At 37.6% G+C, this 26,715-nt stretch overlaps 1 protein-coding gene across 1 annotated transcript in view; it reads right to left on the reverse strand.

Moving 5' to 3' along the window:
- The window catches only part of Dpyd (dihydropyrimidine dehydrogenase), an 817,241-nt gene that overhangs the window by 12,956 nt on the left and 777,570 nt on the right, over positions 1–26,715 (reverse strand). Inside the window, exon 21 of the mRNA XM_051185598.1 lies at positions 5,144–5,287. Coding sequence (XP_051041555.1) covers positions 5,144–5,287 — 144 coding nt within the window. The remainder of the gene's footprint in view (positions 1–5,143; positions 5,288–26,715) is intronic.

The following is a 26,715-nucleotide window of genomic DNA, read 5'->3' on the forward strand; positions in this document are numbered from 1 at the left end:
TATACAACATAATTTAAAAAAAAACAGTTTTTAGCATGTTGATTAACAACACTGAGCAGGGTGGAGAGATGGATCAGTTGGTAAAGATCTAGCTATATAATCATGGGAACCATGTAAAAGCTGGGTGTGGTAGAACACGGCTTGAACTCCAGAACTGGGGAGGCAGGAATAGGCATATTGCTCAGACTCATTGGCTGGCCATTCCAGGTCAACAAAGAGAACTCAATGGTACCTCAGGAATGACACAGGATCTCTTACACACAGGTGGTGCATCCCTACACACACATGCGCTGTATACACATGATCACACACATGCAAAACACACACACAGAGCATTAGCATTTCTCAGTTTTGTCCTTTCTATAAATTGCTGTTCAGCAAAATGACCTCAACACCTTGATACCACCATCTACTGAAACCCAGGGACTGTATATAGATTCATACTCCTTTGACTGTGTATTATCATAAATACATTTGAATACTGTGTTTTGCAAGCATTGTGACTGCCTTGAACCACTGTCCCCAGCCCCATCTAGAACAGTGCCTTAGGACATAGGCTCAGATCTTGGCTTTAGTGTTACTTTCCTAGCTGTGTGACCTTGGACAAATTATCTAACCTCTCTGGTTTTCAATGATTAAATCAGTAAAAATGGCAGGATACAAGTATTTCATCTCATCAGGTTATTGGGAGGCTCGGATGAGCTCATTTACAAACATGTTGCAGTGCTTGAAACCTCATAAGACCTCAATAAATATTAGCTTTTATTATTAATTCTCTGCTTAATTAACACTAATTTATTAAACTCTGCTTTAAATATCACCATCTCTGAGAGGCTTTCCACAATTACCCGAGGCAGAACTAATCCCTTTCAGTTGTCTGTGTTCCCAGAGCATTTTGTTCCTATTTGATTGAACTGTAAATAATTTTTAACATGTGTCTTTCTCCCTTGCTATACCATGAGCTCCCAAAATATAGACTTCTGTCTTTTTAAAATTCATGCTATATTCCTTTTCCCTACCACAGTTCTTAGATTCTGATGAGCATACTGAAAACATGCCAGCGATCCACCTCTGAGGAGATAGAGACACCTCCAGTCTCGGTCTGTACTTGGTATTTCTTTGGAATCTGCCACTACCCTCAGTGTTCTGATGTTCACATAGAAGATATTCAATAAACATTTGTTGATGGACTGAGGCTTAAACTGCCTACCTGTGGAGCATGAGACCATTCAGCCATATCAGTGGCAAAGGAAAGAATGAAAGACTCAAAGAGGAGACCTATTGGGCGTGCTGTCCTTTGAAACAATATCTCCATGTTAGAACCAGAGAAGCCAGCAGAGATTAAAATGGGGGCATGTCCAGACAAGAGAGGCTCAGATAATTTTATGGTACAATGGGGATACTTCCATGGCAGATGGGAAATCATATACTGTGATAGCAGAGAGACTAAACAAGGCAAAGTCATTGAGTTCAAACAAAGAGCAGAAGAATCTATAAAGAGCCTTGCAGAGGGAAGGAACACACTGAAATAAACAGATGGGTTCACAGAGAAATTACTAGGCATGAAAACAGACAATTCAGGTTCCCTGGAAAGAACAAAAAAGAAACAAAGAAAACTAGCATGTCAAGAAGCAAAGGAAGATGGTAGGGGAAATACAGGCAGAATAATGAGAGAGGATGGGAACACAGGGTAAGCCACATGTTCTCTATAAAGGAGCAACGAAATGGACAAAAAACATTTGAAGTATAGGCAGACACACGACACACTGGAAGTCTGAGGAAACATGGCTGCTGAACAACCATGTGGACAATTTATCTAGAGGTTTTAAATAATGGGTGAGGGAGGGGAGTCTTGTACACAAGTGGCACGTGATAGTAGCCAGAGCTCCTATAAGTACTGTCCCCCCACCCCCACACACGTCTTCACTTAAAACACTGCATCTAAGGCTTTCTGCCTTCATTTTCCAGGGATCCTCAATTCTGTCTGTTTCTATATTATTATTCTTCCTTCCAAGAAACCCCCATGGCTTTCAGTGCAGTACTTCTCTGTTCAGCAGGGTCTGTGTGGTTCCTGTTTTTGTTGTTGTTGTTTGTTTTGTTTTGTTTTTGAATGGAAAATTATTCCCCTAGACATCTACATTGTTTTATGTCCCTTAGTTTTTGTGGTGTTAACTCAGGTATAGTCATCAAACAAGTTTTCTAAAGAACTGTCTTAGGATATCTAGTTTCCTGATCCTGCTACATAGGTTCCCTTATGAAGCATGACCTAAATCCTGTTGAGAATTAATAAAATTGTATTAACTTCAATGCAGTCTTTACCATCACAATTATACACCAAATGCAAAACCATATTTTGGCTCACTTAATGCATTTCCCACTCCCAGTCCTGTGTTTCTATTCCTGTCTAATTTGGAAGACCAATCATCCTCTGCATTAATCACCTGGTGTAGCTGTGACCACATGTTGAAAGAGCAACTTAACAAAGGAATGGCTTTGTGTCAATCCCTTTGAGATTTCAGAGATGTCAGGCCATAATGTCAGGAGGGTGTAGTGGAGCAGAACAGCTCACATCACAGCAGCTAGGAAGCAGAAAGTGACAGGACAAACGGAACAAGGATACCATACAGGTACCCCCATCCTTGTTTCCTCCATGTTGATCCACTTCTTTCCACTTTCCCCCTCTTGCCATCATATTACAGAGCCATTAAGGAATAGATTCATTCTTTAGGTGAGGGCCTTCATGACTATCTGTAGAAATGTCTTCAAAGACACACTCAAAAATATGATTTGCTAATCTTTTGGTATTTCTCAAATCATTCAAGATGAAAAGGCAAGCCACCACATCCAGGAAGGTTTCCTTGGTTCCTTGGATCCAAATTAGGGCTCTTGAAAGATTCTGTACATCATATAGTCTTTACATAATATATAGCTCATGCCACAAGTATAATTCTGCACTGTCTCTGCCAGTCTTTGTTTAATACCTGTCTCTTTATTTCGGTATGCCTCATGGGCTTACAAAATATGTCTGTCATATTCCCTGAGCATTTGATGCTTACCTCTTGGCACATTACTTGTTGCATGGTTTTTCTGAGTGAAGACTTACTGGAAAATATAATGGCTTCAAAATTTTCAGCTTGATTGGCCATCAGAGCTTCCTATTTCCCTACCTATTCTAGACTTTATTTCAATGAACAAAGCAGAAATATCCACCTCACCTGTTATCTAACTTGTTCACTCCAGTATTTTATCAACTAGCAAATAGCAATTAGGGCAGAGACTATATTAAACATGTTTCACACACCATCAAATTTATAACCCTGTGGAGGCAAACACTTTCATTTACTCCATTTCACAGATTAGTTTATTGAGGCAAGTTCACAGGAGTATGACCTGTTAATGTAACAGACAATGACAGAGCAGGCAAGCTTAATTTAGGAAACTCTTCCATCATAATTAGAATCTGCTACAATCTTATAAACTTTGTGTTTTGGTGTAGCAAATACATTAAGGTTTTTCCAATGATGATGGATTTACAATGAAATCACATAAATAGAATAAAACCGCTAAGCCCAACTTCATTTCATCAAAGAGAACTGCCTCTTTGATACAGTTTGAATGAGTTCATCTGAAGCTCTTGTGTTGGCAACAACCTCCAAATGTGTGTGTGAAATCTACTTCTCAATAGTCCATTGTGAGGCAGTTGGGGTTACACAGAGTCAGGAGATTGGGGCTCCTGGAAGGCTTTAGTGTTCATATTAGACAAGGAAGCAAGACCTGAGCCATGTTGTGCTGTGGCAAGAAAACCCTCACCGAAGCCAGAGAGATGTTGTCTTGTCACCTTCTGTAACAGTGAGCCAAATAAACTTATATTGTTTATAAATGCCCTAGCCTCAGATATTTTGTAACATCAATAGAAAAGAGACGAAAATGCACCACTGGTCTAACATGGTTCTCTATATGACATGAACTTAATTCCTCCTTGCTTAAGAAGGGCATATCAGTGGCATCCTCTTCCCTTTCCACCACTCCTCCTCTTATTCCTGCTCAACTGCCTTTCAGAAACTGCAGTTCTGATACATGTCTCACAATGACTTGTAATTCTCTACCTACAGAATATCCCTTGCGATTGTGGATATGCAAACTTAAGTAGAAAACAAAATTTCTCAAAACTGAATACTCTCTCTCTCTCTCTCTCTCTCTCTCTCTCTCTCTCTCTCACACACACACACACACATACACACATGAGAGAGAGAGAGAGAGAGGGGGAGAGAGAGAGAAAGAGAGAGAGAAAGAGAGAAAGAGAGGATAGGAGAGAAATCTGGGTGAGATTGGTAGATAGGTTGGAGAAATATCTCTGTGTGGATACCAGGTATGTGGAACATTCCTGAAACCTTAGCCCTAAGGAAGCTGAGGGAGGAGGCTCTAAATCAGCCTGATCTGTAGCACCAAACTTTTTATTTCAAAAAGAGAGGAAGTAAAAACCCAACCTTCTCTCCAAATATTGACTGTGATGTTGCTATAGTTTCACAGACAGCTGATGTTGAGGCACCAGAGTTAAGATCTATCAGTTATTCACACAGCTTGATAGAAAACTGTTTCTTTCAAAAATCAAACATTTACGTAAATGAAGTGGAGGGATAACAGATATACACACAGTCACTTCTTAATGGTGACCTTTGTTTTGTTCTGAATAAATTCTTGAGTACTAATGCATGGGCTTTTTTTTTTTTTTTTTTTAGGCTAAACTAGAAAAATCCCTCCAAATGTAAACTATCTTGATAACCCTGTTATAGTCTCATGATTCAGTTGTTTTGTATGATTAATAGTTTTCTTAAATGTAACTCTGAATTAAAATACTGGTAATTAACTCTAAGAATATGAAGAATTTTTCTTAATATCTCCTGACAAATTAATGCACAAAATTTCCATGAAACACAAACCTCCCAGTGATCTAGAAAGTGGGACATAAAGCAAAGTTAGAAGCAAAGAAGAAAATGGTTACTGTATTATTAGAAGGCATTGTCATGGTCGACAGAATTTTTAGAAATGCTCAGAACATAGAAAGGCAAAACCCAATGCTACATTTAAGGAGAAAAGAGGTCCTTAAGCCACATTTGAATGGGATTTGTCTTGATTTTGTTACCTTGATGGCAGGAATAGGCTTTTGTGGGATAAAGGGCTTTCTCTGGAGTGGTGAACAAGTTCCAGTTTGGTCTCTTGCTCTGATTTTACTTGCTGCTATGATTTTCTTGCGCCGTTCAAGGTAAGGTCCAAAGCTTGGCAGTTTCTGAAGGGAAAGCACACAAAGTAAAAATTGTGTGGGAGTCTCCTCACACAAATATCAACAAACAAATGTGTATTTGAAGACACATCCCTTCCTTCAGGACCACTAGTCTTCTATAAGTCAGAGTCCATCTGGTATCAAAGAGAAGACAGGAGAAGGATACTGCAGTCAAATATGTATGTGTTAGATGCAGATGTTAATTAAAATTCATGTATAAGGGGAATGGATTTCACCATGGAAAACCAAATGCACTCACTTAAAACAACAGCCATTAGGGAAACCATTTGTTTGGTTTGTACAGACAGAAGGTGAAACCTATTGATGCTTTATTTTCCCCTTCGTCAGGTTTTTAGCACAATATAGACACAGCCACAGCCCTTGACAAATGCCTCTGTCAATAGAATAGGTGCTTTGCCAAAGTTCTCATCTGTATCTCCATTTTATTGTGTTCAAATTCTCACTGTGTCTCCTTAAAGATTGTAACTAATGTTGATTGCAACTTACTGGAATAGTTGAAAAACAAATGGCAAAAATATTGATTTCTGTGCACAGAAAATAAACTTTATTTTTCACAAAGAAGGCAAAAAATAATAGAAAGAAAAGGCAGAGGGTATAACACAGTGCTTAAACAAACTCCATCAGTATTCAGCATCACAGAGAGGCTTTAAATCTCAAGGTTATTCAATTGTACTTTACAAAGTTCATTTAGGAAGATATCTGGGTGCCATGGAAAAATGCTAAGTGGTTTCAAGTTAACACAAAAATGCCCTCATGCCATTCATTATCCCACAATTAAATACTCTTCACTGTGTCCTTCCCCTTTTCTGGAACCTTTGATCTTCACTTTTACTGACATATCTCACTGATGATAGACACCACTGAATTTCAAATGTTTTCTACCAGCTGGTAACCTGGAATTGGTATGTCTTTTACATGACAGTGAGCACACCTTCTTGTTCCTGCAGAATAAAGCCCACTTATCCAGCTTATGGGGGTTGAGAAAATGGCAGCATGCCAAGGTCATCCCAATCTCTGACCCAGCAGGGACTTCAATGAAAAAAAGAAATGCACTTGTTTCAAAGCACCAGCCCTCACTTGCCAGCTTGTATAGGGAACCAGGGAAATGAGATCTTTGGAGATTTCAAAAAGGTATGTAGTAGAGAACAAGCTAGCCAATCAAGGCAGACCAGACTATAGCCATCAACTGTATATTTATATTAGCAATGGACATATTTATGTGGAAATATACCTAAGCTTGTTACTTTGAATATAAATTCACTATAATTATGTCAAGAAGTCAAGTAAATGGAAAATGGAAGTCAATGCCAAATTAATTTATACCCAATTGGATTAGAATTATATACTTCATCTCTATATCTTAGCACTTTTCCAAATTACAGCATTTAATGCTTACAGTAACATGAAATGCTATGATGGAGGATAGAATATTTTCTGTCTATTTTACTGTTAAATGATGCTGGCTTATTAAAAGCATAAAAAATAAGAGTCTAAGAGGAGCCCTCAGAACTTATCCCATAGGAAAGCTACTTTAATATAAAAATAATTCTTACATGAAATGTCCTATTTAATGTTTGAATAATGATTGTTTGGATGCCTCAGGGAAAGTGTATTGGGGTTACACTAGAAAGAATGTCCCTTTAGGTCTAAATAATGTCTCCTAAGTACAGAATACAAATCACATGATGTAAGTCCTGTCAGAAGATCCCTGTCTATAAATTTTTGCTGTACATCAAGGGCCATTAACCCTTAGTCTTATACTGATACAGATGATCAAGAATGGTTCAGTGTTTAAGTACACAGCCTCTAGGTCTGCCAGGCTCTCATGTCAACTCATCCTAAGAAGTCTGAACCATGATCCTTGTTGCTGCAATCGATAGTGTCTCTCTCAATGCCATCTAATTCCACTTGAGTTTTGTAAAGGCTGTTCCAAAACAAACATTCTTGGAACTTTTCAATTCATCTTCTTTAAACAGAGATTGGAGGACCGTGTTATCTATTCAGTTGACTTGTTATCCTGGGATGGAAGAGATATCTTAGCAGTTAAGAGTGCTTACTGCCTTTTCAGGGGACCACAATCCAGTTCACAGCACCTGGGCCCTTTACAGCCACATGTAACTCCAGATTCATGGGATACAACTTCCTCTTCTGACTTCTAAAAACACCCATGCCCATATATGCTATGCATAAACACATACATACAAATAAAAATAGATCCTAAAAATATTCTTTATTCAAATGGACAGAAGGAATGTAGTGAAGTTGTGGCCTTAAACTACTGCATTCAGTGATAATGATGAGGATGCTAAATATTTGAAAATCTCTTCATGTTAAATGGCAAACGTCCAGTGTAAGCATTTAATGGGTTGATATCCTCTGTAAATTTTGTACTAGTTGATCGCATTTGCTACATATAAAGTTGAGGCATGAAGTCCCCCTACTCCCACCATCCATCACAGTGCCATGATTCTCATTTGCTTATCTGCATAGTCAATACTAAGGAGATGTTTTCAATTTAATATAGAGATTACTATAGGATATTATTTTTTCACTGGTTAGAAAAAATAATGAGGTAAGAATGGCTATTGCCCGTTTTTTTCTTGAAGTTGAGAACAAATGTATAAAATGCCAATGAGTATTTTTCAGCTTCCAACCACACAGTTCCAAATTCAGATGCACTCATTTGTACTTTCTTATTGACTTGTGGAGAGACCAGAGGCTAAGGGCTTCTTTGAAAAACTTCAAGGCTGCCACAAAAAGTTTTGCTTCACTTGTTAGTATGACAAATTAAATGATGAAAAAAAATATGTACATGAATGAGAAGATGTCTTGGTAGGTACAGTGTTTGCCATTCAGGCATGATGATGAGAATCTAGATTCTAGCATCCATGTACATTCTAGTGGGCATGGTAGACTACTTACAATTTACCATGTAAGAAGCATAGATAGGATGCCTGAAGCAAGAGGGAAGCTACACTAGCTGGATCAATGAGCTCTGCGTTCACCTGAGAGTTCCGGTCTCAATAAGGTAAAATATACTTAATGTTAAACTTGGACTTTGACATGCACATACATGTACATACACTGAAATTGCATGTGTTCCCACATATATTCTTATACAAGTATACACACACAAACAAACACGAGTGCATGCGCACACACACACACACACACACACACACACACACACACCTTAAATGTATTAAAGTGGCTCTAGGATTTAGAACTACTGAAAAGTGTGCATATGTATGAATATGCAAATGTAGATTCATACCTACATGTGTGCATTCAGAAGCCATAGGTACATCTCTGGTGATATCACTTGGAAGTCATTCACCTTGTTTGAAATAGTGTTTCTCATTGGGGACTGGGGCTCACACACTAAGCTAAGCTGGTTGGCTTGTGAATCCTAGGAATTGGCCTGTTTCTACCTTTCCAGTGCTGGGATTGCAAGTCTTACTACCATGGCCAGCTTTAAACATGGGTGCTGGCAACTGAACCTGAACTGAATGGTACTTAACCTTTTCTGATGATGTAAGAAAATAATTTATTTCCTGCTTTACCTTTAATCAGGCTACATTCAGGCTTATACTTGTGTTCTGATCATGGCAAAACAGACATACAGACAAGCAGACATAAAAGGCAAAACTCAATAAAGCTAAGAAAAAGTGAAGATGAATATATAGCTAGCTAGGGTATAAGTGTGCAATCAGTGGTGATTAATAAAGCATTTGGTCCAAATCTCTGCCTGAACATGAAGTTAATTGATTTCTCATTGTAGGAGAAGCAGTGGGGCCTGGCAGAGGCAGTAGCAGGGGGCTTTCCTCTTCATTCATTATTTTCTTGCAGAAAAATTTGTAACCTGAAGTAACTCATACCCAGAGGTTCTTAGAATCATGCTAAGTTCTCCAAACAAAGACAAGAAGTTATTGAAGATCATCCCAAGCTGATGAACAGAACAAAACTCAGAAAGGGTATGGTTTTTATTTTTATTTCAATAGTTTCTCCAGGGATTTATCATTGATGAATTTGCTCTTACCAGAAAAACTAAATCTTACTCAGTTAAAGGTAACAGTATCTCACACTAAATTGTCTCTATCCAGATATAAAAAGCATTGCACTGCCAGTAGAAAGACGACAGCATCATGAATCAACAATGATTCCTTAAGCCAGAAAAGCTTGGAGGAAAAGTAGTCTATTTGGATTATAATTTATTCATGGATCAATCTAAAGGTAATTGAGCATATTACAGAGTGGAAAGGGGTTCTTCTTCCTAATAGAATCAGGCACCAGCATCATCCAGTTTAAATTGCATAACTTTATGAGAATGACAGAGTTGGCTAATAGCATACTCTATAGAACTGTAGTGCATCAACTCTATTTTCTTAATCATGTTCTCTTATCTGATTGGAAACAATAACTGTAAGAAGAGTAATTACTGTAATATCTACATGGTAATAACATGAAAAGATAAAAAGATTTCAGAGTTACACTAAGCAATATACATATGGATCAGTACAAACTTGAAATATTTGATTTGCCAACTGAACTCTTTTGTGTGTGCCCAGTTGTGTACATGTCTATGCATTGACACACTGAAAGATACTACAGGTGCAAAATGTATCTTTTACAACCATCTAATATGGATTTTTACTTTTCAAAAACTATTTACTTATAAGATGCCTACACTAACTATCTGTGGTTGCATCCCCACCCTCAACAAATATAGTGTAAAGTGCCTGTGCTGGCTGTTTTGATTAAACGTTAAATGATTTCCATAAGGAGTTCCAAACATAGTGTTTACTTGTGTAAGTATCTCTCACTGTTCATTAAGGGCTAATGTCAAACTAAATTATAGATAGAATATTCCCACTTATCACATTTACCCCAGATATTCACAAGATGTTCCATACTCCTTAGAATATTGTTTCAATGTGATCAAGTGACCAAGAACTGGAGAAAAATGATGCCAATGCATTTTTATAGAACTGGTCTTTAAAGCAATAAGGCAATTAGGATAATTTTGGAACATCCAAAATAAAAAATGTAAGAGTACTATGTGATGCTTGGGGACATGAACTTGGTGTATCTAATGGTTTCATGTAAAATGGCCATCCTAGGGTTGAAATGAAGATATATACAGAAAGTTCTGAGCATCCTTTTAATTGCTGTATACTCACAGTGATGTGATGTAATGTGGGCGAGGGAGATGCTGAGTATCTCTTCAGTTCTGTAATGTGTAAGTTCAGGCACTCTCTTCTCAATTACAAAAGCAACTGTTGGCTCACATCCAGCTGTGTTTTGATATCTACTTTACTGTGGTTTAGGTTGAGAAACTCATTCCCTGGGAACCCATAGGCTACTCCATCCAGCAAAGCAGGAAGGCTAACGGGAAATCTCCACCTCTCCTTCCTCTAGTCTGCTTTATTCTCCTAGTCTCATGCCTAGCTGTGTAGTAGACCACATGCTCTGGAAACCCCTCCCTCCCTACCCCTACCCCGATGGCTCCTTCTGTCCTTCCTCCTACCAACCTCTCAATACTGCACCTGTTATTCTCTGGGAACCTGCAGATCACTACAAAGCAGAGACAAAATGGCATTCTAAAGAATGGGAAAAGATTTTTATAAACTACACATCTGATAGAGAACTAATATCCAAAAATAAATAAAGAATTCAAAAGCTTGTTATAAATCAAACAAATAGCCCAATTAAAATATGGGGCATAAGTTTAAATAGAAGTCTCAAAAGAGGAAATTCAAATGGCTAAGAAATACTTAAAGGAATGTTCAACATCCTTAGTCATCAAAGAAATGCAAATTAAAACTATTTTAAAATTTCATCTTACACCCATCAGAATGACTAAGACCAATAAAAAAAATTGACAACTCATGTCGTTGAGGATGTGGCAAGGGGAACACTCATCCATTGTTACTGGGATTGTCAACTTGTATGTTCACTGGGAAAATCAGTATGGCTGTTCCTCAAGGTGGAAATCAATGTACCTTTAGATTCAGCTATACCACTCTTGGGAATATACCCAACTGATACTTTATCCTCTCACAGAGATATTTTCCCAACTATGTTTACTGCTGCTTTATTAACAAGCTGGAAACAACCTAAACGTCCCTCCAATAGATGAATGGATAAAGAAAATTTAAGGCATTAACATAATAGAACACCACTCAGCTATGGAAAAAAAATGAAATGATGAAATTCACTGGTAAATGGAACTAGAAAAAACATATTGAGTGAGGTACTCCAAACCCAGAACAACAAATATAGAGTATTTGACAAATATATGAATTTCCACATTCATGTGTATGTGGAAATTAGCTATTGAATCTATAATAACCAAACTACAATTTATTAAATTACAGAGGTTAGTTATTTGTTTAGGAACTAGGAGGAAAGATAGATCTGTTTAAGGAATGAAAATAGAATAGATAGTTATGGATAGATGGGAATATCAAGTGGGTAAGGGGAGTTAAGAGGGCACCAGGGGAGGGAATTAGGGGGTAGACAACTAAAATTAAGGACCACTTAAGGGATAATACTGCATCATCTCTGGTATATTATCTATGATTTATTAAAACTTGTCTGAAAGCAAAGCCAGCCTCAAACTATAGAGATCAGGCAGTGGTGATACACACCTAATCCCAGGACTCAGGAAATAAACTGATCACTTGTAGTTCAAGGCCACACTGTCTACATGAAATTGACCCAGTCCTAAAAGAAACAGCTCACACAAAGGTGCTCTCAGCACTTGGGAATCACATACTTTTAATGCCAGCACTAGGAAGGGGGAGGCAGGATGATGTGGCTGGGTGGAGAAAGAATATAAGGAAAGGAAGAAGAATTCAGAGCCTTTTGCCTCTGAGGATTTGTGGAGTTTGCCATTTCAGATGGATAGAGGTAAGATCTACTGGCTTGGCTGATTTGCCAAGCAGGCAAGTTTTAATAAATCATAAATAATATACCATCACACTCTCCACAAAATATCATCTAGGCTTCAACAAGGATTAAACCTACATAAGTCAATGAATATGGAGAAGTCAAGCTGGTGCCTGCACAGAGCCTTCACATTTACTTTCAGGAAGTTTCCCTGTATGTTACCAAAGGAAAACATAAACAACAACTCAGCTACACACTCTTTCATTGCGCTAGGGCAATGGGGGCACAGAGCTTATGGGAGTAACCATCCAATATCTATTATCTAGTGACTTAAGCCACTCTCCATAAGATGGAACACATACCTGACAATGCTTTGGTAACCAAGAACAGGAAACTAGATAGCCCAGGGACCTAAGGGAAAACTACATGCTACTAAAAGAACATAACAATAACATAATTCCTAGTGATATTCTGCTATATTCACAGATCAGTGTCTTTCTCAAACATCACTAGAACAGAACAGCTTCCCTGCAGCAAATGAAGACAAATACAGAAACCCACAGTCTGACAATATTCAGAGACTTTGGAACATTCATCCCTAAAGGAAATAACTCCTTTAAGTGACCCCCCATAATGTTCAGAGAACCCCACAGAAGAAGCCAGAGGGGATGGAAGAAACCATGGAAACAAGACCCTCTAAACATATGAACTCACAGTGACTGAGGCAGCATGTGCTGGGTCTGCACAGGCCTGCACGACACAGAGTCCTAGACCTGAAAAAAGAAGTGAACACATGGCCCTATCCCTAACCCTGATGCCATCTCCACTTGATAACTACTTACAAATGAAAATTTAGTTCTTCAAAGAGAGTCTCACCATAGAAACAAACTACTCTTAAGAGTAGGCCTTGTGCCCAGCATTTGATAGTCAACAGATAACAAATACAATGGCATCTTTGGAGGTTCTTTATCTCATAATGTCATATCAGGGTTTTTTAAAATCTTTTATCTTTCTTTTAATATATATTATTTTCTCCTTCTTTCTCTCTTTTTTACATTATAGGTCTTTTGAGTGTATATTATGGGTTCCAGTTTTGTGTCTTTATGGGACTTCCGAGTGTGCAAACAGGTGGGGCTCTAAATCTGTATTTGTTACTTGTGCCTTTGCTTGGCAACTCTTTTCCTTCTCTCTGCTTATATTGTCAAATTCTGACTATTAGTCTCTATTTTATTTTGTTATGTTTTGTTTTATTATCCTTTAGAAGCCTCTTTATTTTCTATGAGAGACAAAAAGGGTGGATCCAGATAGGAGAAGAGGTGGAGAACTGGGAAAAACATAGAGAGGGAAAACTGTAATCAGAATGTATTATATAAGAAAAATCTATTTTAATTAAAAGGAAAATATTTCCATGGACAATATACCTTCAATATAGTATTCATTGCGGAATTAAAATAAAGATTTAGAAATTCACAATACCTCCAGGTATAACTGGCATATAATGCTTAATCACTGATACTACAGGAGATGATTTTAATGATTCCTTCAGACTTGGATAGTGGGCAACATTAAAACAATAGAAGAAGAACATCTCTTTTCTATGATGTTATGTGTTATTGTTGTATTATTATGAAAACTGGAACACGTAATTCAGCAAGTAATCCTGGGGCTCACTATTTGATTCAGTTTAAAGAAAAAAAAAAGCAATTATGTCTTACTTTTCATGCCTAAGATTAAAGAGCCAACATTCATTAGAGTGTTTGGGATACTGATTTATAAGTTAACTTTGTATGAAAATCATAGTTTCGCCAGGTGGTGGTGACATACTTTACATCTCAGCACTTGGGAGGTAGAGGCAGATGGATCTTTGTGAGTTTGAGGCCAGTCTGGTTTATAGAGTGAGTTCCAGGACAGTCAGGGCTCCACAGAGAAGTCCTGTCTCAAAAAAACCAAAACTAGAAAGGAGAAAATCATTTTTACACTCTTTAGTTATTTGACTATAACTAATTACTGAGCTTTGACTACTATGACTTTTCTTTATCAATGACATGAGAATGATAATCTCTTCCTCACAATGTTAGTATAGGCATTAAGTAATAAAGTTTGTAATATGCACAGCTGTTAATTCCACAAGCCTTTGCCACTGGTGCTGTATATGAATATGATATATGTATAGAGTCATATATATGTATCATTTGTTTGATATATATATATATATATGTGTGTGTGTGTGTGTGTGTGTGTGTGTGTATGTTATATAATATCCTGTATCTCCATGTGCTCATGTACCCTTATCACTTTACCCATAGTTTTTCCCTAGTTCATTTCAAGCTGGCTATGTAGTTTGAATTCAGTCTTCATAAGATCTAAGACATTTCCTTACTGATTCTCCTCCCTAGTGTAAAGGGCCATTTATGTTACACAGAGTACTCTGCACATATTTTAATCCTTACATCGTCTACATTTTCTGGTTACTTTTAGCTTTCATCTTCCTTCCTTGAGATCCCAGAGAGGAAAGTGTTAATCTAGCTTTATCAGGTACTCAATATTATAAGTTGCTTGAATAGGCACAGCATCTCACTGCATGTTTGAAAGCTCAGACATCCCTACAATTTTCAGAGAAAAACAAATAATATACATATTTTATTTAAGGTTAGAAATTACATGAAACAAATAATTTTACCACCATAACAGTTATAATTCATCCATTTTAAAGAGTGCTGAGCACTTCAAGCTTATACATAAAAGACAGTTTGTGACAATAAAGATCCTACAGTTAATAGTAATTGCAATACCCTGAATAATAAGAGCTATAGCACAGGTGACATGGGCTGACATATGAGCAATAACAATGTGTACCTTGTTCTGGCTGAAGCACCAGAATTTGACTGTATGAGGTGACGCCTGACCTAAGTTCTGGAGGATGAGGACAAGCTGGCTGGACAAGGAATGCCAGTGAAGGCATGAGGGTCACCAAAGAGGATGACAATCTTCCAAGAGAAGGAACCACTTGTAGGGGAAAGGTGATAGTTTGGGAGAGGTTACACAGAACAAGCAGATGGCTCACCCATTAGGAGCAACTTCAATAGGAGATGCGACTCTAGCAATAAAGAACATCAGAGATAGGACTGCTTGCAGCAAGGTTTGTTTTTTGTCATTCAAATGTGGGTGCTGGGCCTGAGGCCACAATAAAGAATGGGAGGAGATTCTTTTTGGTAGCCTCTCAGTGATTTGTGAGGATAGCTGACTCATCATCTCCAGAGGAACTGGGTTTAGAGCACTGGGGTTTTCATATTCAAATAGCACTTAGAAGGTTCATGTCAGATTTCTCTGAAGTGACAAGCTGTCATCACTTACTATAATAATCAGCTGTATCTTCAGGTCAAGGTTTGGGAAATAAGGCTCTGATTTAGAAGAAACCAATACAAAGAGAAGGTCAAAGCTCAGTGTTTAGAGAAATGCCAGAGAACATTCAAGCAAAAGAGTAGAGAGAAGAAAAGGGAGGGAGAATGAGCCAGGATGATAGAGAAAGGTACAGAAAGGGAGCAGAGTTCCATTGTCGATGGCTCAGGAGCTGCTGTTGGGAATGAGAGCTGGTGTTTCTGTTGTGAGATATTTACATGGTTCTGCTATAAATCCATGAGCTCTATTTAATAAGATCTACTACACAGTTATATGCTTTCATGAGAAATCTGGGGGCAGGGAAATCAAGGATTTAAGTTTCATGTTTGGATCAGCATCTAACTAAGAGAATGGAAACCAATAAAATGTACAGTTTGAGAGCATCAGAATTCAATTATCACAGCAAGAAACTGTCAGAGGCAACCAAGAGAGTGTCGTTTCTAGAGAGTTTGTAGCAACCCCAGAAGGACAAAACTGTGATGGGGGATGCCCTTCTGTATGCTGTGAATATGTTTCTCCTATTGATTGACAAATAAATGCTGATTGGCCAGTAGCCAGGCAGGAAGTATAGGTGGGGCTACCAGGCTAGGAGAAGTCTGGGAAGAGGGAGGCAGAGAGTGGGTCACAAGGAGAGATGCCATGTAGCGATGGGGATGATAGGATGCCCTAGCATTTTCCGGTAAGCCAAGACCACATGGAGATACATAGATTAATAGTTATGTTTTAATAATTAAGAGAGAGCTAGACAATAAGAAGCCTGAGAAATAGGCCAAACCATTTATGATTAATATAAATCTCTGTGTGCTTATTTGGGTTAAACAGCTGTGCCACCAGACAGGACAGAAAATTCCATCTACAAAACTGGGTGCACTTCGTTGGGATAGGGGTTATAAGAGCACTTTTAAGGAGAGGTTGGCTAAATGCAGGAAGAGATGATGAAGGAGTCTGATCCCTCAGATCTGGTGAACAACTGATTACAGCTAGACGTGAAGAAAGGCTTTTGAGTGAAGGGAGTGTTTATGTAGAAAAATTAAGTGGCAGAGCCAGGATCTCAGTCTCACAGTCTGTGCTAGAAAAGAAGGGAGGAAGCAGCATCAGATGCTACAGCACATGTCTGTGATCCTGGCATTTAAGAGGCAGATATATGAAGGAGTTTGAAGTCAACCTGTGCTAAACTGTGACTTCCAGGCAGAAAGAAATACATAGCAGAATGTTGTCTCAAAAATAGAAACAAGCAACAGAAAAGAGTGTGGAGAAAATAGCGGGTGAATTTACTCATAGTTTGTAAAAATACAGTGAGTGACGGGCACCATCTAGGTGATTTAAGTAGTTCTCTGAATTCTAGGTGCTGGCTTGAAAGCACCCAGTATGAAAGCACCTAATATTTGAAGATTTGTGACCAGATGGTATAGTCACAAAAGGGAGGGTAGGTCATGGTATCTGACGGTGACAGACAAAATAATTTACAATATTGGAGATGGGATTCTGTTTGTAACAGGACAGTAAGCTTGAAGATTCATAAAATTATTACTATTATTCAAATTTTTAAATTAGGAAATAAAGAGTAAACCTATAGCACAATATTTAATTTTGGGTTTGATATTCATAGGCTAACTAGATAATACAGTAAGGCATTGTCTTGAGGATGTTTCTGGGGACATGAGCATGTGAGTTGGTGGGTGTAGGGACCCATTTTCACCAGTGTGGGTGGCATCATTTAATCTTTTCAAGGCCATAAAGAACCTAAAAGTAGAGTAAAGGTTGATAAATACTGTCTTCTGAAAGTGGGACATCAGAACTGAGTTTTCAAGTCTTTATCTGGGACCCACTTCAATTTCATCCCCAGATTCTTTGCAAAGTGTGGAGAAAACCAAGTGTTCTTCATTAGGAACATATAATGGTATATTTGTCTTCAGATATTTGGGGGTAATCCTGAGGTTCAGAATCCCTAGATTGATGGGAGATGCCATTATGTATGTATGTTTCTCATACTGATTAATGAATAAAGTACTGTTGGCCAATAGGAAAGGAAGATAGGTGGGACTAGGAGACAAGGAAGAAAGAGGAAGGAGTAAAGAGGAGTCAAGATGGAGAGTTGGGAGAAAGCAGAATAGATCACTCATTGCACTTCTTATCATAAAGTGACAGAATCAGGAGCTCAATCCACAGTCACTATTGTGCTTCTCCTCACATGACTTTGCCCCCACCCCACCCCAACAGAGTCTCAATACATTATTATTGATATAGAAAGTTGCACTCTATCTATAGGACTTTTCAAGAAATCCATGCTCCTTGTTTTTCTCATTTCACAAATTATGAAGGGAGAAGTCTTTCACACAGTAGAAACCATTAGAGAAACGCTGAACACATACGAAGCCAAATATCTGAATTAGTTCAATCCTGTTTATGACTGGACTCAAGTTTAATGAGCTCAAGTTAATACAGGTGAAAGGCCACAGTGTTACATGCAGCAGTTAATGAAATACCATAGAGCTGCTGAGAAAATGATTAGCAGCCAAATGTGAATTTAATATACTTCATCTCTGAGAAGCAGTGCCCGTGGGAGGCATCTTGCTGGGGTAGGCAATGTGGCAGATTGGAGGTAGCATGCAGTTGAGCTTTTGGAGGTGGGGGGTCCTAGGTGAGCCTTGCCATCAGCTAATTTTGTGACCTATGGTAAAATGGTGAACCCCTCTGAGTCTCAGTTTCCTCATATGTAAGATGAGGGGGTTGAACTAGCTGATCTGTGATGCCCCTCTAGTGAGGTTTCATTCTGTTTTCAATTTTACAGTTAGAAATCCTTGAAGTTGATTCCCAGTTGGTATCATATAGCTTGTGGGAGAAGCATTGAGATGAGTAACAAACTGTAATTCCATCCCTTCTTTTTAGCTGCAGAACATTTTGAATCTATTTCAGCCATAGGATAGTGATGCTATGGATAACTACCAAAGTCCCAAGGTTCAATGATATTATAAACAAGTGTAGACTTTATTTAAGTAAGATGTATCAAAGACACCATATACATAGTCATGTCTATATTCTCATGTCTATATTCTCATCATTTAGTAGTGAGATCCAAATAAATAGCAGATATAAATAAAATATTGTTTAAAATTCAAAAGGATGATGAGTGATATGAACTGGAAAATGTAGATAACTATTATTATACCTAAAATTATCTGTAAGAATTTTGTTGCCTAGTTACAAACTCATGTAAAATATACTGTGTAGAAACAAAGGAAACTAATGCTGCAAATGGATATAGATGATAACAGTAGTGAAATGGCCATTAGTGAAAATTATTTGTGTGTGTGTGTGTGTGTGTGTGTGTTGTGTTGTTGTTGTTGTTGTTGTGATTGCATGTGGTAGTTACAGGAATTTCAGGGCAGTAGAAGACAATAGCCTTTTCTACTAGTAGCCCAGTAGAACAAGCACTCACTTTAAGGTGCAGACACTAACCCCAGGACCTGGGTGAGTGGCATGTTCTTCATGAGACTGTTTTCAGCTGTGCCAAACAGGAATAACAATGATTACCCCCTTCCAGTTAGCTCTGTAGAATTGTTTGAAAAAAACAAAAGCATTAACAGATTATTAAAACACAGCTTTTTAGTATTTATAAAATAGCATAGGACTGACTATCTTATTACTATATTCAGCATAAAACCGACTGATGCTCAATATAATAATACAAAGACGAAGTGAGCTTTTTTGGATGATTAGAATGTCACAAATATTAACTACACAAAGAAAGCCTTCCCAATCAGCTCTTCCACATTCTTAGGAGGACTCAATGAAATCATTAGCGTTTGAAATCCACCTTTAAAATGCTACAGCTTTCATGGCTAAATGTTGCAAAGAATGTCAAGGGCAAAAACCAGTGAGGAAAAATGGAATAAAAATAGAATGCGGGCAAAGAATAAAAGTGATGAAGAAAATGGTCTGCTATAAATATAAATGAAAAGGTGCAAAGGACTCAGGCTTCATGTGGAGTAGTAGATTAATCAGGTTTTCCCACATTTGTTTAATAAGTTACCTAGTAACTTCCTATGTTGAAACACTTGGGTGAGTGCTTAAGCTTCTCTACACAAAAGGGTAGTACAGTCTACAATGTATTACATTTTAATGTAACCTAAAACCCTATCACCTTCAGATCATATTAGAAAAACATGATCATGGTTTGGAAACTCAATATTCAGGGTTTCTATGCTGAAAAGGAAATTTATAATGGGTGGAAAAACTAAAGTAAGTAGAAATTATTTGTGTTTTTTAAAATTAGAATAAAAACTGTTTTTCAGTATAATTAATGTCCTGTTAGAAAGAAATGTTTAATAAGGGAAATACCTTTCATATATTTGGCTAACTTCTGCCTGTAAATGTAGAAACACCAACAACATTCACAAGACAAAATTCACCTCAGTCCTGATTCCAAAGTGATGACTGAGATGACTTCTCTTTGAGGACAAGAAGTCAGGACCTTCCCAAGGTTTTGTGCAATGCTATAAGTTTTTTGATGGTTTAGGGAGAGACATTGAAGGTAAAATTAAACTTTGGCAGAAGGGCTTCATAAATATTTATGAAGTACTTTTTATTTAGTAAGTTGTAGATAGTAGTTCCTAAACAACTAACAGATAAGGAAGCAGATGTGATCTCTGCCCTCAGTGAATGTGTTTCTAAGTATAACAGGATTAACCATAAGCAAATAATTGAGTAGTCACTATAATGGTCATTATTAATCACTTGTCAAGTTGACAGAACAGAGAATGGCCTGGAAGATGGGCCTCTCAGCATGCTTTTGGGGGATTATCTGGACTGTGTTAGTCAATATAGGAAGACCAGCCCACTGTGGGCAGTACTGTTTCCTGCCTGGGACCCTGCTCTGTACAAATATAGAAGGGAGCTGAGTGGCAGTATGCATTAGACTCAACTTCTTGACTAGGAATTCAAGGTGACTAGGTGCCTCAAGCTCTTGCCTCAGAGACTTTTCTGTCATGACTAGATTGCAACCTTGAACTTTGAGCCAGAAAATCTTTTCCCCATGAGTTGCTCTTGATTATTTTATCATACCAGCAGGAAAAGACATTAAGTCAGAAATATGTAACATTTATTACAATAATGTGTTTATTATTATATGTGTAATTAATGATAGATGTGTTATGTATATGTATGTTTGTATTATATACTTTATGGGTGTATATCTGTGCATGTATGTATGTATTTACACATGCATATATTGCCGATTTCCACTTTGATCATTATATGTGGATGTAGTATGTTTATAAACACTGGAGTATCTGAACCTGACTTGGATTCCAGTTCTGTTCCACTATTAACTAGGCGTTTTACTTGGCCAAACTTTGACTTTCTGAGATCTCAGTTTTCTCATTTATGAAATGTGAAAATAATGAATTATATTATCATTTATATAAAATGTATGAAAGGAAGGCAACACTCCAATACACTGTAGGATTTTTTTACCCTCAACATCATTGTTATTTTATATAATTTCTATAAATATAGTCTTCTATTTTTAACTTTTGAATTACATTTATAACAATGAAGACACCTCAGTTTACTTATTAATATATGTGCTTTCAAAGAATTTCCTTAATACTATTAGAATAACAATCCCTTCTTCCCTAGCAGACTCAAGGAGGAGTCAATGGATTAATGTATTTAATATGTGAAGAATTACTTATTGTTAAGTGCACAGACTCTCTAAATCAAGGTCGCTCATGCAGCTATGAAATTTTGTGCTTTACATATTGAACTAAGCAAAATTAAGAAAATGAAGATTTGATAGCTGAAGAATAATAACTCATGTTTTAAAGAAGAGTAGCAAGACCATTCTGTAGCCCACAGTCAATGCTGTCATCTGTGGGATTAGGGAAGGTGCTTAGATCCGAGTCCATTACATGTTTCTTCGAGAACATCTGGCAGTCTGTCACTTCACAGGCAACAACATCTTCCCTAAACAGCAGAGACTTGAATTCATCAGGGATTCCTCTGGTACAGTATATGCTTAACTTAAGTACCTGCTTTCCCTCGATTTCCATAGATTACCATATTCATGACATTGTGGAGTGAAAGCATTCTTCTCACTCTCTACCCAGAACATGAAGAAGAAATTAAAACATTGGCAGGCACTTTGTCTCCAGTTTGTTGGACAAGTAAGAAAAGGACTTTCTACCCATTAATGTAAATGAAATTCTGTCAACTTAGAGCATTTAAACAAAGATGACAGCCGCCTGTCTATTAATAAACACTTGACAGGCTAACAATTACAACTAGAGATGGCTGCTTTTCTTGCAATAAATATAAGTCCATGGGTACTTTTAAAGACCTCCTTAAAATACATTTGTAACTCCCCAAAACTTTCCTCTCCATCTTTATTAACTCAGAAGGAAACTTTTGCATGTGCAATCTTGCCTTCATGGATAGATTTGGTATCTTCGGTCCATAGCTACTATAATGCATATAACTGAGTGTGTTTATTATGTTTATGTAAACATTCGCTCATTTCCTACAGTGCTCACATAAAAATAAATCCAAGACACCTAAGTTTGAACCTAATTTTGATGGGAGATGATAGATGTCATTCTGTAAATATGTTTCTCTTATTGGTTAATGAATAAAGCACTGTTGGCAAATGGGAAAGCAAGATAGGTGGGACTAGGAGACAAAAAAGATTCTGGGAGAAGTAGTAAGGAGATTCAAGATGTAGAGGCTTGAGAGAGCAGAGGTCTGGACCCTCTCTACGAAAATAAAAAGCTGTGGATTCCTTCCAGACTAACATGGTTTGATCATCAAGACCCCCTGAAGCAGTGTCCCAGGTGATCCAACATTCAGAACAGCTAGAACAAGGCAGCCTTGCAGAGCACTACAGCCAGGATTTCTGCATCTTCTTAGGATCCCCAAGACAGGACCCTTTACCAGCAGGAAGCAGTTTGGAAAGAACAACGCCCAAATACCCAAATATTGTTTATAAATGTTTGTTTTCACTTATATGGGATTGGTGATAAATGGTCAATGACTACAACCAATCTCTTTTTAAAGGTAAAAAGGGGGTAATGGTATTTAAATGAATACTTTGCTTTGGAATGGATTTTCATTTATTGATACAATTTAAGGTTAATTTGTGATATGTATATTTCTCCTCTTTTTTAAGGATTGTGTTTATAAAGCTCATTTAAAATGTAATGTATAATTTAGTGCATATTTTAGATAGTTATCTACAATAGACAAAACTTATAGTTAAGTTAGTTAGGATTTCTAGATATTCAGAGATATATTTGACATGGATAAATATTCTTCAAACCTTCCAAAGACCTTTATAATATAGCAATTAAAATAATTTAGGGTTTTTCTTGATAGTGAGACATAACTGATCCTTACAACACCGCCTGTGTTAGAAAGGAAGGTAAACATTGAAGAAACTTCTTATGGAGTTTACTTCCAATATGGGAAAACTAGTCTTTGGGGCAAGATACTGCTCTTGTTTGGACTGTTTGACTTTATGTCGTAAAACTGGATATGCAGGACCCATAGGAAATTGATTTCTGAAACAAGCTGGGTAGTGCTATAGGGTTCCTGCTTCATGGAAGAGTCTTCCAGACAGTCTACAGGACACAGAGAAAAGTGACTGACTAACTGCCAATATAGGTGGACAGTTTAAAGTTTCCTGTTTTGGTGAGCAGTCTGACAGACACACTTTTTCCTATAGGCTAAAGATGAAACATTACAAAAGAACTTCGGGTGACTGACCAGGCAGTGAGTTGTCTCTGTCATTTCTAGAGTTTATATACTATCCTTCTGTGGTCTTTGATGGAGTTGAAGACAGATAGTTGTGGTTATAGTTTTCCTTAGTTAGGATTAAAGATAAGTTACATATAAGACTTGAGACTCATAAAGATAGAATAGATGTGGAATATTTACTTTAAATCTTGCTAAATGTTAATGGACTAAAATTTAGTTCTTATTAGATAACTGCTTTGTTAGATGCAATTTTACTTTGTTAAAGTTAAAACCCTTCTTTTTATTTCTTTTTATTTAGACAGAAAAGAGAAGATGATGGAAGATGTCATTCTGTAAATATGTTTCTCTTATTTGTTAATGAATAAAGAACTGTTGGCAAATAAGAAGGCAAGACAGGTGGAACATTCTGGGAGATGTAGTCAGGACCCTCTTTCTGGTAAGATAAGACCACATGCTGACACTTAGACTAATAGAAATGTTTAATATTTAAGACAGAGGTAGCCAATAGGAAATGCTAGTAACAGGCCAATAGCTTTATATCTAATACAGTGTCTCTGTGTTATTTGGGACTGACGCAGCTCTGGGACCAGGCTGGGGGGAAACCACTCGTAACAGATATTTTTAATTTGGTAGAAGTATTTGAAAGGTAATGAACTACCTGTTATGAGGGATGAGTATTCTGTTATTATTCAGTTAATAGAACCACCTGAATTCTTTTGCGGGGGTGTGGTGGGAGAGAGAGTTTTTCAGTGCAACCTTGGCTGTCCTGGAATACACTGTGTAGACTGGCCTAGCCTCAAACTTACAGATATTCACCTGCCTCTGTCTCCACAGTGGTGGAATTAAAGGGGTGTGCCACTACGACCCTGAAATTTAATGCACGATTTCTACCTAAATTAGATTTTTTTTTTAAAAAAAAAAATTACCACTAGAAATGAAGAGTATAAGGTTTGTAACAAGTTAACTGGTGTGTTTACTCCCCAAACCTTGGGAATTTGTGTAGTAGAAGAACAAGAAGAAAATTCAATGAATAATTTGAGTTTGGGAGTACTTGTGGAATTCACTAATCCATGTGTCCCAATGTTCCATTACTTAGATTTAAGAAACAAAATTCTAAAAAGAACTAGGATGGGAGTTTGAATATATTTCTAGAAGATTTTTTCCAAAAGAAAGTACTTTGATTGGGGAAGTATAAGAGATGTTTGAGATTGTTGATTATAACTATTATTAAAACAGTCAAGAGTTTTGCATTTATGGATTATAAACTGAAAGTACAGTTCTGTATTTAATCACATTTTAGACACTAACTGCTGCTGGATGCTGCTGCATGGATTAAGATACAAGGGACTAAGTTTAAAATAGGTTATTAATTTTAATCGAGGAGAAGTCACTTACAAGAAACCGAAGATCCCCAAGTTCCTGCTCCAAGGATCCACAACCAGGTTGCTCTCAGTGACCCAACCAGAACCAAGAGAGAGCAAGTTGGGGTCCAGGACCCCAGACCTAACCTAACCCTCCATCATGTTCACCCATTTGGGCGTGATCAGTGCTACAGATGTGGACAGACAGGGTGGATATCTCACTACAACTAACAATTCCTTTTTTTTTATTTCTTTTTTTTTTTATTTAATTTATTGTTTTACATGTTGATCCCAGTTCCTTCTCCCTCCCATCATCCCTCCCTCCCCTTTAACCCTCTCTGCCCCTTCACATGCACCCTGATCACCCTCCCCTCCCATCCCCCCACCACAATTCCACATGTACGGCAATGCCATCCAGATGGGGTCATGTAGTTCTGACAGGTCATGTGAAGTAGGGATTAGGACTTCTCTCCTGTCTCTAGGTTAAGGCAGTATCCCTCCATGGGGGATGTGTTCCCAAGGTCCTTTTGTGCATCAGGGATACATCCTGGTTCCATTGTCTGAGGTCCCTTAGACTGCTTAGTCCTTCTGGCTGAGACCCATATTCAGGGGGGCCTGAGTCAGTCCCATGCTGGATTCCCAGCTATCTTTCTGGGGGCCCGTTAGCTCCTCCTTGTTCAGGTCCGCTGTCTCTATGTGCTTCTGCAACTTGGTCTTGCCTCTATCTGCATCTGGATTCTAGTTCGACTCAGTGTTTAGTTATGGGTTTTTGCTTCTGTTTCCAACAGGTATTAGATGAGGGCTCCATGAATAAGTTAGTTGTTGATCTCACTATCTGGGGAGGGCATTTATGGTAGCCTTTCCACAGTTGCTCAAATTGTTAGTTGGCAGCAGTCTTGTAGGTCTCTAGACCTTTCTTTGGGTTCAATTTTCTCTTCAAACCAATAATGGCTCCCTCTTTTATGTTTATCTATCTATGTATCTATGTATCTATGTATCTATGTATCTATGTATGTATGTATGTATGTATCTATCTATCTATCTATCTATCTATCTATCTATCTATCTATCTGTCTGTCTATCTCTCTCTCTCTTCTGTCTTCTATTCCTACCTTAGTCACACGTGTTTTTCTCCCCCCCCCCTTCTCCTACTTCTCTCTCCATTCACTGCCCCCCCCCACTTCTCCTGTGCTCTTGGGAACATTAACCTTCCTGCTTCTGTGAAGGACTTTATATGAATCTCTTAGAATACACCTTGTATCCTAGTTCCTCTTGTGGTGTGAATTATAGGCTGGTTATCCTTTGCTCTGTATCTAAAATCCATATATGAGTAAGTACATACCATGTTTCTCTTTTTGTGACTAGGGTACCTCACTACTAGCATCTTATTCTTACTAAATAATGGAGAAAATAAAAAATAAGGAAATTATTTAAAACACTGCTAAAACCTTTTCAAATTTAGTATCTGATGATTTAACGACACCAATACTTGGAATATTTTCTGATTTGGAAGTATGAATGTGAAAACAATCATGGTTTAGAATTGTATAACTGCATTTTGGTTCCCAATACCTTCTGGTCAATTCAAAACTTCTTTCTTATGCTTGCCTGTTAGAAGCTGTCATCATAGCACTCCACTATTCCTAGAGCAATGCTGGGTGTAAATTCTATTAGCCATCCTAAAGTCTACATATAATTCAAAATTCAACATCTAGAATGATAAAAAAATCAAAATTTCCAGTATCAGAGAGAAAATATGCTATAAATATTGTTATGTTTCCACATTATCCCTCCAAAATAGTGTGTATCTCACAGGAAGAGATGACTCAGGAAATGAGTGGATGTCTTGGATTTGGGTTAAGCTCACACTTAATGGCTTCTTCACTCCACCCTTTTCTCTCTAGCTCATTAAGAGACACTGTATGCCAAGTTTTAGTCTTTTATTTCCAATTTGATAATGTGTACAGTATTTTGTGGGTGGGATGGCACACTCTACTTAGGAGGAAGGGG

Source organism: Phodopus roborovskii, unplaced genomic scaffold (assembly GCF_943737965.1).
Source record: "Phodopus roborovskii unplaced genomic scaffold, PHOROB, whole genome shotgun sequence".
NCBI classification, from domain to species: domain Eukaryota; kingdom Metazoa; phylum Chordata; class Mammalia; order Rodentia; family Cricetidae; genus Phodopus; species Phodopus roborovskii.